This window comes from Ptychodera flava, chromosome 18, assembly GCF_041260155.1.
Source record: "Ptychodera flava strain L36383 chromosome 18, AS_Pfla_20210202, whole genome shotgun sequence".
In the NCBI taxonomy this organism is placed as follows: Eukaryota; Metazoa; Hemichordata; class Enteropneusta; family Ptychoderidae; genus Ptychodera; species Ptychodera flava.
Window position 1 is genome coordinate 33,290,864 of NC_091945.1, and position 16,705 is coordinate 33,307,568.

Consider the following 16,705-nt stretch of genomic DNA (forward strand, 5'->3'; position numbering starts at 1 on the left):
CTAAAGATTTTGAACACCCCTTTTTTAACAGTAAACATTACAGATTACATGCTTTGACACTGTAGAGTGTTAAACACCCTTACAAATTACGAAAATGCCACACACAGATGAATTCAATGTTATATTTAAAAAGAGAATAGATCATTCAGAAGACTAACATTCATTAACATTATACAGAAAAATCAAATATTTTTAAAAATGAATGTCCAAGGACTTAACAGTTTCTTCTTGATAGTTTCCTAGTGCTAAAAACTATACCAAAACCGTTATTTATATTAGAAGCTATTAAGCCATGGGGTATTAATATGGCAGCCATATTTAATTTATGCAAATTATGAAAGGGCCTTTGTAAATTTGAGCCACTAAAAGTGTTTCTTCATACCCAAGAAAAATATTAAAACTTTAAAATCAAAGAAATAGCTTGTTTAATGCGTGGTGTATGACCGACAATGTCCTTTGTAGGAATGTTGGCCACCATATTGGATTTATGCAAATTAACAAATTACCTATGCAAATCATAGCATCTCGAAAATCGTTTGTCCATGCCAAAGAAATATACTTTTAACTTTAAAATCACTGAAATAGTTTGTTTAATTCGTGGTATATGACCGAAAATGTCTTTTGTGGGAATGTTGGCCGCCATATTGGAATTATGCAAATTAATAAAGTACCTATAAGGAACATTATACCTCCAAAATAATTCCCTGGGCCAAATTACTAGTGTCAGACTTTGAAATCACTGAAATAGCTTGTTCAACATGTGATATATAGCAAATTATGTTATTTTGTTGAATGGTTGGCCGCCATATTTGATTTACAAATTAGGCATATTTCCCCAAGGTGGATTCGAGTAAACTTTTAATATGTTGTTCTGGGTACCTCTCTGAAATGCATTCCGAAGAAAAAAATTCTGTTGCAATTTGTGGTGGGTCTAACCCTATTTTGACTGGACTAATGGATGTATCGGTAAGTAAAGTGAACTTCTTTTAAACAGATTTTGTGATTGTTAGAAGATACTGCTAGAAGTGCAAATTGCGACCAAATGACAGACTATTTTGGGTATTGTATCACAAAGAACCCCTCACGCAAAATCAAGGTATTTCAAATCAAATGACAATTGTTTTTAATGTACTCCCCCTCCTCACAGTTTAAATACCCCTTCTGAGACATTGAATTTTTTGCAAGGGTGTAACCTGATATTAATGAGCTGCTTGTTATAAATTTTCTAAGATCCTTTTGATTTTAAGAATAATCAAAGTTCTTCCCTGAAGTCCTGCAGGCAATTTGTAGTACTACTCTGACTTTAGATGCCCTGTGACTTGTTGCTGCTCATCTTGTGTATTCTCTGTTTCCATGGCAGCTCTTCCCTCATCTTCTTCCTCTTCTTCCTCCTCATCAATTTCATCTTCATCATATGTCTCAGTAGTGCATATTGTATAGCACATGAATGAGATCATTAAAGTTGGAATGCTGACGATCAAAGTGGTGATAATTGGGTGTTCCAGCCAGATGTTCTGTAAACCACAAAATATCACATAGATTTACCTCAAGGTTACTGCTTCATAGCCCAAGTAACTGTCACATTTGACAATTTTCCAAAGATTTTTTGGGTTCTTTTTTTATGAGTACAAATACAGACAGTTTCTTTGTCTATTACCTTCAGCATTGAGTATGGTCACAAAGTAAGTTCTGGGGTTTTTGTTGCATTATGTATCTGGTCATAGACTTACATAATGGGTTGCGGATAATAAAAACATGCTAATGATAGGACTATGATAAATGTATCTTTTCTTCAGAGAATCAGATCGATCAGATCAGAGAAATACGCAGACCTGGAAAAATAATATTTTCAATAGCGATATTGGAGTGTGCAAATTAAACTTCCAGTGTTTTTGAGTTGAGCATGCTAGATTATGACTTTCTGATGATGTTAAATGTTCAAAAACAAGTCTACTCACAACTGCAGATGAAATAAACTCGTAGAAAACGCGATAGATTCTGCGGAGTATGCCATTACCACCATACGCCTGTAAGTGAATAATTTATACTTGGAGTAAAATTTCAACTCACAGGACTGCAATCAAATATATATGTGAGAGTGTTGTGTTGTTACACACTTTACACCCAGGTGAATTATGCAAAAAAATATTACTGACATGGTCTAAGGCAATTCATGCATTGAGAATAAACCAGTGGCTGTGATATTAAAATATGCAACTTGCAATGCATTAATTTTTAATGTAATCATCCGTCTGCTGGGCAATTATGATGTGCTCATCTAAAATTAGACATGGTGTAAGAAAAATGTGTTTGTAGAGGCTAATATCAAATATTGTGAAATGCAACTCAAAGTAAAACAATAAAATGTTGTGAAAAGTCTCAGTGACATGGGATAAGTTCAGGGTCTAAAGATGGCAGAAAACATGTACAGAAAACATAGAATGACTGTCAATATAATAGCACATTAAAAATAGTGCAATGTTGGAACAATGGGAAATAAATGAATTAGAGGATAATCATCATACAGTAGATCAAAGCTGATAACTTGCTGACTAATTTAAAGCATGATTTCTGAGATTAGTGATATTCTTCTTTTAAACAATGTTACATTTAAGAAAAGTGTGGCCCTCTTTTCTTTTCTACAATTCTGTAAACATTCGCACTGGGAAGGTGTTTTTGTGTGAAAGTGTGTATGTACCGGTATATCTGTGTGTGACTCATGTTATTAGGTAGGCATCAAGATATGATAAATTTTGAATGATTTTGTATAAAATTGATGTCAAGAGTGCTCACCACGGCAGTTCCATTTTTCACTTGAGTGAGGAAAGATGACATGGACTGTAGCGTTAAGTGGCTTGGTTTTTCTTCTGTTAAGTAGTATTGCTGTGTCATAGGATTGAGTACAATAACGCTTGGCACATTCACTGTGCTGAAACACCAATTTTAAAATCACGGTAGAAAATTTTCAACAGAAAAATCACATAATAGTGTCCAACTCATGGTAGCTACATGCCCAATGCTTTAAATATGTCAACCCATTCTCAACCAAGTCAACATCTTCTTTGGTTTTATAGGTCAAATCCAATATTTAATCTAAAGGATTGACAGAAATCTTGCACATATTTTTTGTAACCCCCTTGTCAAGATGAAATCGTATGAAACTATGCTTACAAACAAACATAAGGGATGAAAGTTTTTGTTGATCAGATATACATGAAAATTCATGACTGTCATCTACCAGTAAGTGGCAAAAATGTCTTTGTAATTTTAACTTTGGTATTAAAAGTATCACTCAGTGCAGCGCTCTATATCCACGATAAGCTATTTTTTCCATGCAGAACCAAAATATTTCCCATCACATTATCCATTACATGAAGTTCCTGACTCTGCAATGACATTGTTGAATGACCAACGACTCACTGATGGTTCAAGGTGAGGCAGAATTCACTTCACAGAATTGAGATTGCTATACATCTCTTACCTCATAATAATATTATTGATAGTTTCAGCATCATCAATCCATGCGAACTGAAAGTCCCTGAAAAAAGAAAAACAAAGCAATAATGTTATTGCTACCATACTTCTCACTTCATCTTTGTTGTTTCCATGGTAACATACAAGATGATGGCACTTATTTTTTTCAAGGACTTGAAAATGGAAGAATTTCAGTTGTCATGGTTACTCAATAGAGAATAAAGAGAGTCGCTACTAAGTGATTAGACTATCTTCTTTTCTCTTTCCTGATTGCTCTGCAATCATTATGAACTACGGCTTCCCCTATGAAAGTACGGATTGGAAAGAATGCTATTATCTTGCAAAATCCTAAAATACTGCGACGTCCTTGGAATATGGAAAGTACATGATTTACTTAGGAAAGATGATTTTCAATTCCATTTATCAACAAATTCAATTTCTGCATCCGTCAGTCTCCATATTGAACGAGCCATTACACGTACATTCAATCAGGTGTACGCTCCACTCGTGTATACATCCTTGAATTATGCATGAGCTTATCAATGGACGTAATTATGTGTAATATTATTGCAAAAAGAATATTTCAGTGGACAACGGAAAACCCTCAATCATGAACATTTGTTCTTTGATTTATTCAACTGAACTTTCTAAACCGTCCATGAATGTCAGGTTGAACAATTGTTGTCATCATTTTGAAAAAAAAAAGAAATTGTCTAATTTTAATGTTTTCTGTAACTTATTTGGACAGATATGAAACACAGACATTTATAAATGTAAAAGTTGAATGATCAAGTAAGGTCTGTATTCTGTTTCTGACCCTATGAGTGCCAGAGTCATTTTTTGTCACCCTCAATGAAATATAATACAGAAATTTTTTTTCAGATTTCCCCCAAAAATTTCGATAAAAAGTGTAGCAAATACAAAGTTATGGCTACTCGGTCCAAAATTAGGAAAAAAGTTACAGAAAAATTCATGGAAATTGAAAAACAGATGCACAAAACTTTTGGCAGGAAAAATAACAGCACACAAAAGGGTTAATTAAAGAAGCAATATTAACAAGAAAACTGACTATTAATTTGAAAATGATATCCATAAAACTTCTATTCATGCTCAGATACATCAGTCTAATTTCACATATAACCAAGACACTTCTATCACACTTACTTGTGGAATGTCTGTCTGTGATGTAATGCCATTTGCTCCAATAAAGTCCTGAGTCTATCATGTTGTGAGGTCTTTTTAACCTTCTCATCCAACACTCCAATGACAAGAAATTTTCCTGCAAAATGACCAAAATTAATTTCAACCATCACGGCTTAAATTTAATCAAAGTATCAACTTTAATAGCTTTAATTTATTTTTTATGAATTATCAGTTGTACTTTTACTGCTAAAATGATTGTGTGATTTTAAAAAAATTTCATCACCATGATGACATTCATCTGGTCCATGGAAAACTGCCGTCTACACAAATTGACGCTTTCCCAGCTAAATGTTAACACAACCCAATTGTTTTCCATGGCAAAAGACCTGGAAATGAGCAATAAGTGGATAAACTGAGGGCATATACCTGCTGCTGCAATTTCATGGAGATTAGAACTTGTAACTTTGATGAACGCTGGTAAGGATTCGGCATTGACCCATTCCAAGATTGATGCTTTGGTTGGCAGGTCATCTGGAGCTGAAATAATAAATTAGAAACAGTATTTAGGGTTTCCTTCTCTGTGTCAACATTGCTTTCTTTCAAAGATTATTGATTGCCAAGACTTACTTTCCACTGAAATAACTTTTATATTGGAAACATTTATTTATAAAAACAACAGTGAATATTCCACTGTCTTTGAATTGCCTTATGTTGATTCATTTCATGGCAACTCTATTTCCAGTAAGTCACAAAAAAGTCACAGATATCATTTTAATATTAAACTATATCTCAAGAGCTATCAGCCCAGTTGTTCCTAAGTTTCTGACTTCAGACAATTTACACATTTTCGCTCATTGCAAATTTAAGGACTTGCATTTATATTTGAAGAAAACACTAACGTTAACTCGTCATATACATCATATACAAGACACCAAATAGGAACACATTATACAGTAAACTAAGGCCCTAGAGTATTACGTATAAACTGCCAGTTTCTGAACACTTAAATACATCAGAGTACACACGTAGTAAACAGTACTACTTATTAATTCTGTGTCTTTGTAAGTTTACCTTCATATGTGTAATATGTATTATCCTTGAAAACAACAATTGCTGGTGCACTTTTGACGGTAATATCATTTGGTAGTATTTCTTGTTTGGTTGCATAAAAATAATTTAAAAGCAGTTTATCTTCTGCAATTCTCTGATATTTCTCCTGTAAGTAGAAAAAAGAACAGTGATCTTTGATGACATTTCTGTTTCAGTATCAGGAAAATTGCCACATGGATATTTTCTGTCTTGACATTTCCAACTAACCAGTTAAGGTTAACCCTTTCACTGCAATGGTTTGCCTCAAACCCATTGTTATCAATGGTGGGTACGGACCTGTTTACAGGGAATTGGGGGTGAACAGGTTAAGGATAGGGTTCTGTTAAATGTTCAGCAAGTAAATATTAACTGGTAACTGCCCTAAGGCCTTCTTAGCAGCTCACACTTAAAAAAAATTTGAGACACACGTAATATTATGAGAACAAACGTTTTGACAGAATTTCAACTTCTGTTTTCTAGCCATCTATGTTTTTCCAATGTCGATTTTCCTTACTGTTTTATTGTCTCATCAATCTTAATATACTGTGTTTACTTTTCTCATTCAAAGAGGATTTCATGACTTCTACCAGGCATTTTCATCTTCTGCTATTACAGATGTATCAAAAATAGAAAGCAAATTTAGTGAAATTGCCATATTTTGCGTACACAAATAACCACCAATGTCGGTTTCATTTCGAAATAAATTAATATGTGGATGGCCTTTCTGTCTGCATGACAAGATATTACAAGATGATTGAGTGACAATGTCAATATTTTCTTTCATCTAATTTGAAGGTTGAAACTAATGATATGAAATGTGACATTCCATCAACACAATGGTCTAATCTCTCATTAATCTACAAGAGATTAGCAGAACAGTATGATAACATTTACTGCAATAATAATAGGTCACCAATGAATGACCTACATGTGATTAGATTCTGTGTAATCCTTGAATTGATACGCAATAGGTCATTGTCATCACACTATGATGCAGACTCTCTCATAGCCCCTCTCTGGCTACTTACTGAGGCTGGTGTAGCCTGGCTCAGCAAGCTGGCATATACAGTGAAGCCTCAGTGAGCCAGCTTCCTTAGCCATCTAAGCTGGCTTATGCTAAGCCAGGCTACATCAGCCACATGCGTAGCCAGCAAGGTGATGTGAGAGAATCTAACAGTGATACGGTACTTATTCACACAAATTCTAAACACAGCATAACAGAAGACATAAATAGTAACTGAAATATTTACATCAGTGTCAAGATGAATAAATTATCATTGCAAAAAACCATCCTATAACTAATGCATTTTTCAATGCTAACATCACTATTTCACAAAACAAAAATACTTGTTAGTTATACTCACATATACAGGACAGTTTTCATCTGATCCAATGTACAGGAAAAACAAATCATGTTGACCTTTGACATTGTAAAACTGTCCCTTGCTTTTGAGTTGCCGCACTGCTGGCCTGAAAGAAGGATGCTTTAGCATAGTTGACAATGGAAACATACACTGATCTCTGAAGGATATTTGTGAATTTTAAGGCCAGTAGCTGTAACTTTGAGGATTTTTCCACTATTTTTTTTAAAATGCCAAGTTTCTTTACAAGTTGCTAGTTCTATTCACAAAAGCATCTTGAAATGCACAGTATTCAGCTTGTCAACATTTGTAGACTGCATTGCTATTGTTGATGAGTGAATTCTGGTCAGGACTAGAATTCAAATGTAAACAACAACAGTGCAGTTTACACATAGAGACACTGTGTTAGCAAGCTAAACACTAGGTATTTTAACATGTTTTGGAAAGTAGAACAAGATCTTGCAATTGACATACAAAACAAAAATAGCAAAAAAGTAACATATACTTCATCATGAATCTGATTATTTATTTGAAAAAACTTTAAAATGGAATAATTTTTGCTCAGCGTTTTCACTATCCTTTGACACATAAATATAAATATTGAGAATCATATTACACATCTCTCACTGCAACCATTTAACATTGCAACCATTTGTATTTGAATCAGTGTAATTATATTACCACTAATTACACATTAAGTATGATACTTTAACTCCTAACACTAACTCTTGCCATGTAAAAGAAAGTGAAATACACTGTATTTGCTGTGGTTTGGGAATATAGACAAATGGTTTTGAAACTAAGGTATCAGTAATACTCTCTCCCAATATGATGACATACACTATAGTCGGTATACCATGTGGGATTCCTGGTTCAATAATAGTAGATCCAAGTGGTAAAATTGATCTGCTTACCAACTTCGATAAAAACAGAGCATACCTATATGGGAATGGAATTTTATTCACTTCTGCAACTGATGTTCACTCATACATACCCTCAACTGACAAATAATATGCCTTCACTGATACAGTTCTGCTTTACTTTTACATACTTTTCAAGAATGCAGAATGAAAGGCATGTTTTCAACATTCTCTTTTACAGTCACAATTGCACTCTGTCTGTCTGTCTGTCTGTCTGTCTGTCTGTCTCTCTCTCTCTCTCTGTCTCTCTCTCTCTCTCTCTCTCTCTCTCAAGCATATATTAAGTTTTTCACTAATACAGTTCAACTATTGTATCAAAAAGTTTGGTAATAAAGGTCAATATGTCCTACCCTTTTGCTCTCTCTGCAAACTGTACCAAGTCTTCTTTTGTCCTGCCACCATGGTGTGTATATACTTTATCACCTTGAACACTGAAAGGAAATGAAACATGAGTTTTTACAAGGCCGATGTCAATGACCTCTGTGGTAGTCAATTCTGTAAGGTAAAAAATTTATTCCACAAAAGATATTAAAGATAATTCATTTATTTTTTCTCGAACTAAATAAAATGGAACAAATTCTACTGTGAAAAGCTACAAATTCCGAGAGTGTATTTTTTCTTTAAAAACAGCAGTACTGAATAGCACAGATTATTAAAGTTCATGTTTTCTGCCCTCGGCAGTTCATTTTAAGTTTTCAGTAACGTGTTCTTTAGCTTTGCCTTTTATGTCCATACATAAGTACCCAATCATGGCGATTCATTCATACTTCTTAAAGTAAATGATTGAAGTAGTTTGCACCTTTGTGTGTATTTATATGTTCATCTTATGCAAAACTATATGAGTAGTAACCAGTCTCTACATAAAACTGGGAGACTAGTCAACCAGGGGAGAACATATGACAGGAGATTTATCTGTAATTGTAATATAACTAGCTGCACGGCACTCTGCCCATTGCTCAGCCCCAATATTATAACGTCTGTTGTGACAACCTCAGCTTGCGTTCACAACTCTGAGCACTTTTATATGGAGCAAAAGGCAATTGTAACAGCAGCTGTTTTAGACATGTTTGTTTTCAAAAAATAAACTGACTTGAATGAGTCCAGCAGTGAGTAAGCTTAGGAAACTGGATTTTTTTCATACTTACAATTTGATGGTAGGAAAACCACGAACATTAAATTCATCAGCGACATCTGAAATTCAAGCAAAGCACATATCATTAGGGGCCATGGATAATTAAAACAGGCGCATGGCAAACGTAACTTCCATGTTTAGGGGGGGCAGGGGGTTTGGCTGTATTTTGATTACCGTGCGCAAGAATCGCACTACGTGTTTTTATATCTCAACATCTCGTTACACGTTTTTATGTATCCCAAAATATCGTTATATTGTTTGGCGTATACCAGCTAGGCCAGTGCAACACAAGCACAAACCATTCATTTGACATGATGTGGTTCAGTGCATGTGTAAAATAACGTAACAATCATTTTGGATACACTGTTTCAATTCATTTCATTCTATTGGTTGCGTCATTGTCGAGTTGGTGCTGAACAGAGATCGATTTTAGAGGGGGTATGCAGGGTGGGGGGGGGAGCATATATGCGTGATTTTACAGCGACATAATTACTGATTATAGGTATGCTGACGCAGAATGAGGCTAGGTTGGATTTTCGCACTTCTAAACTTTCGTTTAGGAGGGGGAAGGGGTGTAGAGGCCAAACGCAATTAGTTGCGTTTACTGTGTACATGCTTTAATTATCAACGACCCATTACTAGTCTAACAGCATTATTGAAAACTATTTACAGCACACCATATGTTCATGTTTGGCAGACATCACCTAGCTTTGGTTTATAGTCACTTAAAAATTTATAAATCCTTAATATCAGAGGCTGCTGAACGTCTGAAATATGGGTCAGATAGTTAATGCTCACCATCAAAAAGGTGAATATTCTGGTTTTTCAGAAAGATTACGCTGTTGTTGAGAAAAAAGTACCTGAAGAGAGGTGATGTTGTCTTAGCTCTTCCCTTTGGCTATTTATAAGCTTTACATTCAATATTGATCTGAAACTTCATGTGTATCAAAATCTGCAGAGTGGAACATGTTTTTTCTACTTTCCACTTGCAAGTTACGTGAGCTGAAAATTTACATATTTATCATCCATCAGACATGGCAAATATTGCATTTTTTATTTCATCTATCTTTATCTCCTTTAAAATCAGGTCAATTTGTATAATTTATATCTGACATTTTGAAGAAACATGCCAGATTATGACATAAAAAATTCAAAGAATGAATTCTAGAGACAAAACAACCTGAGGCCAGTACTACCACCAAACCTAAACTGGTATGTCTGGCTGATGCGTTTGAGCTGCTGTCTTATGAGTAACAAAATATGCAATACTGGGAGTTTCATTCCACCAACAATCTGATACCATCTGTTTATGGATGCTAACAGAAAATCATACATTTATGGTAAACAACAAACTCTCACAGTTACAGAAACTCTGGATTCACACATCGCGCAACCCCCCTCCCCCAGACCATCCCCCAACCAAATTACCAGACTTAGTGGAACCCCATCATCTTCATATGGCGGCATGAACTTAAATGGAGATGAAAGGGTAATAGCCCAAGTAAACTGCTTGTATCATATACCTCAAGCTACGTTCCTGCGTAATGCTATGGGAAATGATGCCTTCACATTTGTGTAATAATTTGCCGTATCACACCCAGGCACACTTTGCCCAAATAGGGGCAAGCGCATGCATTTCAGAACTAAGTTCATTCTGGTTACTACACATGTTGCTATCAGCAAACATTCCATTCGAAAACAAAGCCAGCACGAGATTCAAACATCTCCTCCATTTTGATCGTACGGGCAACAGTGAAGTTAGCGAAATTTGGTGATATTTCTCAGGGTTTCATATTAAAATCCAGTGTTGACTAAGCACTTTATTGATGATATTTGCATTTTGAAAGATTTGAAAGTGAAGTGAATATAAATTAGATCGAGTGCAATCATACGACAGATAAGCTAAGCTTAGCAGTCACCCATCGCCCAGCTTCAAGTACATGGTCATTTCATTGCGAAATCCTTATAAAATTAGAGGCACAATATTTCTTTCAGTTGAGCCTTTTGCTGATGATTGCATCTCACTGCCGGTGTGATGAAATTTATGAGTTACACCACACTGTTCTTCTTACACCTCGATTTACACCTTAGTCTTTGTATGTGTGCATTGCTCTACAAGTTCTACAGGTAAACAAATGACGTCATTGTGTATATCAATATGTGATGGGATACGACCACTGCTTTTGCAAAAAATTTACAATAATTGTGACAAATATTTGACATTGCATGAATTTCTATTTCCAAATCTTTGCACAATATTTTTAACTACATATTTATGATTCCATAAGGTATATGATAAAACCTTGTAGACCTGATAGGTTTTTGCAAACCTGAGTCATACGGCATATGGGCCTTTGCATGCTCAGCCCCTTCTACTTTACAACCTTGGTAAGCAAAATCTGTATCAGGGCCGTAAAGATATTATTTTTCTTCAATTTGATTGATTTCTCCACTTAAACGTAGGAATTTGAGGTTGTACACATCTTGAGACAGAGAGTTTTGAAATTTTGTGCCAACTTTCCTCATGGAAACTTTCAACAATTCTCTTTCATAATAAGGAATACAATCTTGAGCATCATGTCCATGCAAAGTTTGGAATTAGAGAAGCAAAGTGTACAAAATTTACCAATATTTGAGACTCAAAATGGCTGCTATACTTTGTGTTAAGGCATTGGGCTAAAAAATTAACTTTCCTTTTTTAAAAATACAATGACAGTGAAACTTCATTTACCGGTGCTCTATGAGGTTCAACATGACTCCTCACAAGCAGATGACCAGAAAAGTATATTCAGAAAACTTGGCAGTCTCAACTCTGTCCTTGAGACACATGCTACCTAAGGCAAACTTACTTGAATATCTTGTACAGTCCAGCTTGGCCACTCTTATATTAGAGCCAGGATAAGACAGGGCAGTGCCTACATCTGACCATATAGGAGCAAGTCTCTTGCAGTAACCACACCACGGTGCATAAAACTGCAATGATGAATAAATAAAACTGAGCTCATAAGAAATTGTACTTCATGCACTCTGTGTTTGTAATACTTACATATACCTATAGCACATCTCTACTAAAACGTATTAATATTTTGTATGGAATTTCTTCTGAGATAAAACTCAAAATCAAAAATCCCCTGAAAAGTGATACACTGATTCCCTGTTCTCTCAGTTACTTTTTTTGACTTATTTTAACAACTTAAAATAGAATTGCTCTTGAGTTTATTTTGCTCTACTGATACAGTATCTTATGCATCTATTCCAGACCTGTAGGTTATTTGAAATCAATAGTCACAGGAAATTCAAAGTATTAGTAATTTATTAATACTGGTCAGATTTCTTTGTGATCAGAAGTGTCCTGATGACTTTTTGCACAGCTATCAGCTATACTCCTTTTCCTGCCAAGTCCATATTTCACCACCAGGTCAAGATGGTTAAAATTAATGAAACACAAGTATTCCATATGATGTATTTTAACATAATACTGTACATTTGAAAGCTGTTGAAAACATAAATACTGTAAACTTGATTTTTTGGACTAAAGATGCTATGACAGACCAAGCCAAGTGGGTGAAAATACGTCATGTTTTGGCTCAATACCACTTTTTACTAACTTGGCTGATGGGGAAGTGATACTGTCTTGCAGGAAAAGGGATACAGTTGACAATAGGGCTTGTGAATCAGGTGTTGTTGAGCTAAGATGGAATTGGTGGCACAGTCATTTTGAAATGGAATGACGATGAACACAGCCATTGATCAGGTTCTTTTTTATCTAATTTCAATTGTTAAGATTAATCCAAAGTAAACAAGAAAGGAGAGTCTAAAGAGAATTGTATGACTGAAACAGATGCAAACCACCAACACAAAGAAGTCAAGATTAACATTACCAGGCCAAGTTTCTCAAAAACTTCACCAATATCATGAACAACCTGCACAAGCTGCGTACTACATGACTTTCCCATACAGAAACCCTAATGTAAATCATGAATGGAATCAGACAATACTGGCTGTACCCCATCGACTATACACTGTTGTATCACTGTAAGCTGAACAGGGAAATGTCCTGTGATTGGACACATTTTCCATTACACCCACCATAAACAATGGAATAATATTAGCCTGTTTCTATTTAGAGAGAGGCAACATTCAAGAAGTGGTACTCACAATAAATTGCAGTGAGTGCTGCCATTATGAGATACTATGCTTTGTCTATAACAGGTATAATATCATCAGTTTGTGACGATGCCACTTCTTGAATATTGCCAAGAGGGCACTATAGAGAGGGCAATTTCCCAAGTTGTAAGGACGAAACAAAAATGTCACAAAAAGGAGCAAATTCTCTTGCACACTTCCATAAAAGGCAGGAGATGCGTTATCATTGCCAATAGCCTTGTTAGGGTCTAATTTTAATTATAAGAACATGTATGTTTATTATACTGTAATTGAAGAACCACAATTACAGAATGAAAGCAAGGAACATGGTACACATATCTATTGTACTCAAATAGTGATGAATTAGTAATATACCAGTACCACTATTGGTAGTATAGAAATGCATTTTGGAAGCCAATCATACAGTAAATTCTGGTTGAACCTGACAGTTTCTTTGAGCAACCACCAAAAGAAACCTTTGTTTTTTATCACTCTCTGCAGTGCAAGGACCCGGGTTAGATTCAGTGTCCCTGGAAAGTTGTATTAATTTATCAGAGAAAGGTGACATTGACTCAGGCTAGTACTAATGGGGGAGTGATTGAACTTATAACGTCTTTGGAAGTTAAGTCTATTGCTGGCTGGATGATATGGATACATTTGTTGAATTGGAGTGGGCAGATGTTTTCCTTGCATATCACACAGCGGGTTATGGCAATTAGCACTAATATCTTTAACAAATTCATTGCTGATAAAAAGATGCCAGTGGACAACAGCTGCACTCAACAAATAATCAACTGACAAACAGGATTTAATTGTGATACAAACATGAACAGACAAGGTCAGAGAACAAGACATGTAGATTTATCCACCAGGAAGAGAACTGTTTTACCTTTCACTAAGCAAAATCAGAACAGCGTTTTTCTCTGTGGATTTCTAGATTTCTGCAGCTATGAGTTGCCAAGGTGTTTATAAATGGAAGGATGACAGTCAAAAAGCAGTATGGCCATAAAATGATGGCATCATACCTGCCATTGACAAAATATACAGGCCTGTCACTTCTTGAATGTTCTCATAGGAACGGCATTAATTCAGAAATGAAAGTCTGTAGCATGTAAAGAGTGCCTGCTATCAGCCTCAACTATGAATACAAGTATTCAGATGTATTAAAATTATGTGGCAAGTTTGAAAAAGTATGAAAACCTTGCAATTGGAATCATACTTAACCATACAACAATTGCGCTGATTCCTAATAATGTCACAGTTCCCATCATTGGTAAATACTTTGTCTAAAATTTGTGACAAGACTTTCAGAAATTACACTGACAGGAATGGAGAAGATGTCATATCTAGGGATGCAACTGCCAGTGTCAGTAATAAACTTGGGTGCAACATGACAAAATTTGTCCAAATTTTTGTCAGCAGCTGCCAATGTTACGCACAATGCTATATTTGATAGCGAGAGAGATCAGCGCAATTCAACATTATCCTATGATAATAATTCACATTGACAAAAACCAAGCTGTAAGAGAAGCAAAGTTTACCACAACATAGAAGGTTGGGCCAAGTAAGATGCATTTATATTAGTTGAAAATTTTGATTTTTTTTCAAGGTTGGCGATCATTTACAAATGAATTTGGAAGTCTGGTAAGATTTCTTGTGTGCCTTAATCTCATTGCATTGATATACCAATGAGAAACCTGGTAGATTGTCTGGGGAACCCTGGTAACATTTACCTGCTTGCAGCCTTTCACAAATACATTGCATGATGCAATGCAAATAATTTTGCAGTTGTTGGCAGTATATCAGGAATCTACATAATTACCTAAGACAGCTTTGATAATATATTTAAAATACAATTAAACCAGATTTGAGAATTAAAATTATGAATGGCTCCAAGAATAATTGATTTTTTAATTTTGAAAGTAGTCAGGAGGAACGAAATGAACTATAAAATGTTTATTTCTGAAACATTCATATTTCTCAAACTGCAGTAAATTTCATTTCTGTAATACGTTGTCATACCATGACAATGAACTAGTTCATCTACTGCAATACCAATAGACTGCAGAATTAAGATGTTCCAACTACTGAGATTAATCCTATTATCTATAGCAATAAAAAATCCCTCTCTCAAAGAACTTTAAGAAGCACAGAAAAGTAATTAATTTTCATACAACTACAGACATTAATCTCTATACAGCAATTTTCATAAGGTACCTCCATAAGGTACATTTCCATCAAATTCAGCTGATATTACTAGTATTTAATGGCAGATTAATATACTGAAACAAATGACTATATAGCAAAGTTTATCTGGAGTGCATGAGCTGCGATAAAATTTGATCTGTGCATTCTTACCTGTACCAGCCAATTTCCTTCATGTCTTGCTTGCAAAAATCTATAGGGAAAGAAAAAAATTACAAATTCCATGCTGAACACACCTTCGCCTTGGGCATAATACACTTCTGATGGTAGCTCAATTTAAATTTGTAATAGTATATACTCATATTGTGAATGTTTATATTGTCACAGTGCACATTGTATCATTTAAAGTTAAAAAGTGTTCTTGTGGCCATTACATGATTAAATATTTTTATCTCGAAATATTAATATAAAATTTACAAGAAATTCCTACAGCGGTATTGCTAACACTTGAGTTCTGCGGATGAGCTCATTGAAAATATATAGGACTAATTTCTTTGTTTCAAATAAAAAATGAGTTATTTTAATGCAAACATTGAGACATGGTTGCACACATAGACCGCCCTTGATTCATGTTGTAACCAAATGGGGAAACTACAGATTATGGTGCTGATAGAATATAGATTTCACCATCAATAAACGTCTCATTAAGAATATTACAGCAACACATGATAAAGGATTATAGGATGACACCTACCTGTCATCGAGCTCTAAAACATGTCCCTTCACCAGACGGAGAGCAACACCTAAATTCATGACAAGGACAGGATAAAATATCAACTTTTTATGATGTACTATGCATTAAAACAAAGGCCGTACATATTTTGAATGAAGCGTTTACTCACACATGAAACACATCACCGCCTGGAGCACATCACATCGCATCATCAACAACATCGTTTCTTCGATGCTTCATCAATGTACTGCAAAGGTGGAGAATGAACCTCAAAATGAATATGCATATAACCTTTAACCTTTTTAAACTTAAATGGAATTAGATTCGCATTCACCTTCAAATTCATAGTTAAGCCAATCATACCGTACCTTGGAACTGAAAAAAGACACATTATCACCACAGACGCGAAAGATATTATCGAAAGTTACTCTTCTGTATCTTATGAACAAAGTTACCGGAAGAATACTGTGTCAATAATGTAGTAATGTCGAAAATCATAACATATATAATCTGAAATCTGGTTCCCAATCTAATTCAACTTTTTCTCGCCCAGTTAGATACA

At 35.0% G+C, this 16,705-nt stretch overlaps 2 protein-coding genes across 2 annotated transcripts in view; both read right to left on the bottom strand.

Moving 5' to 3' along the window:
- The window catches only part of LOC139117439 (WD repeat domain phosphoinositide-interacting protein 4-like), a 277,044-nt gene that overhangs the window by 141,731 nt on the left and 118,608 nt on the right, over positions 1-16,705 (bottom strand). The gene's annotated exons all lie outside the window — the stretch shown is intronic.
- LOC139117426 (protein disulfide-isomerase TMX3-like) lies at positions 957-16,438 on the bottom strand. The gene is made up of 14 exons (XM_070680533.1): positions 16,313-16,438; positions 16,165-16,213; positions 15,624-15,663; positions 11,969-12,092; positions 9,133-9,178; positions 8,338-8,418; positions 7,071-7,176; positions 5,689-5,833; positions 5,044-5,154; positions 4,639-4,753; positions 3,482-3,538; positions 2,794-2,929; positions 1,959-2,027; positions 957-1,514 (listed from the first exon to the last, which is right to left on the bottom strand). The coding sequence occupies exons 1-14, from the start codon at positions 16,362-16,364 to the stop codon at positions 1,293-1,295; spliced, it is 1,353 nt and encodes a 450-aa protein (XP_070536634.1). The 5' UTR covers positions 16,365-16,438; the 3' UTR covers positions 957-1,292.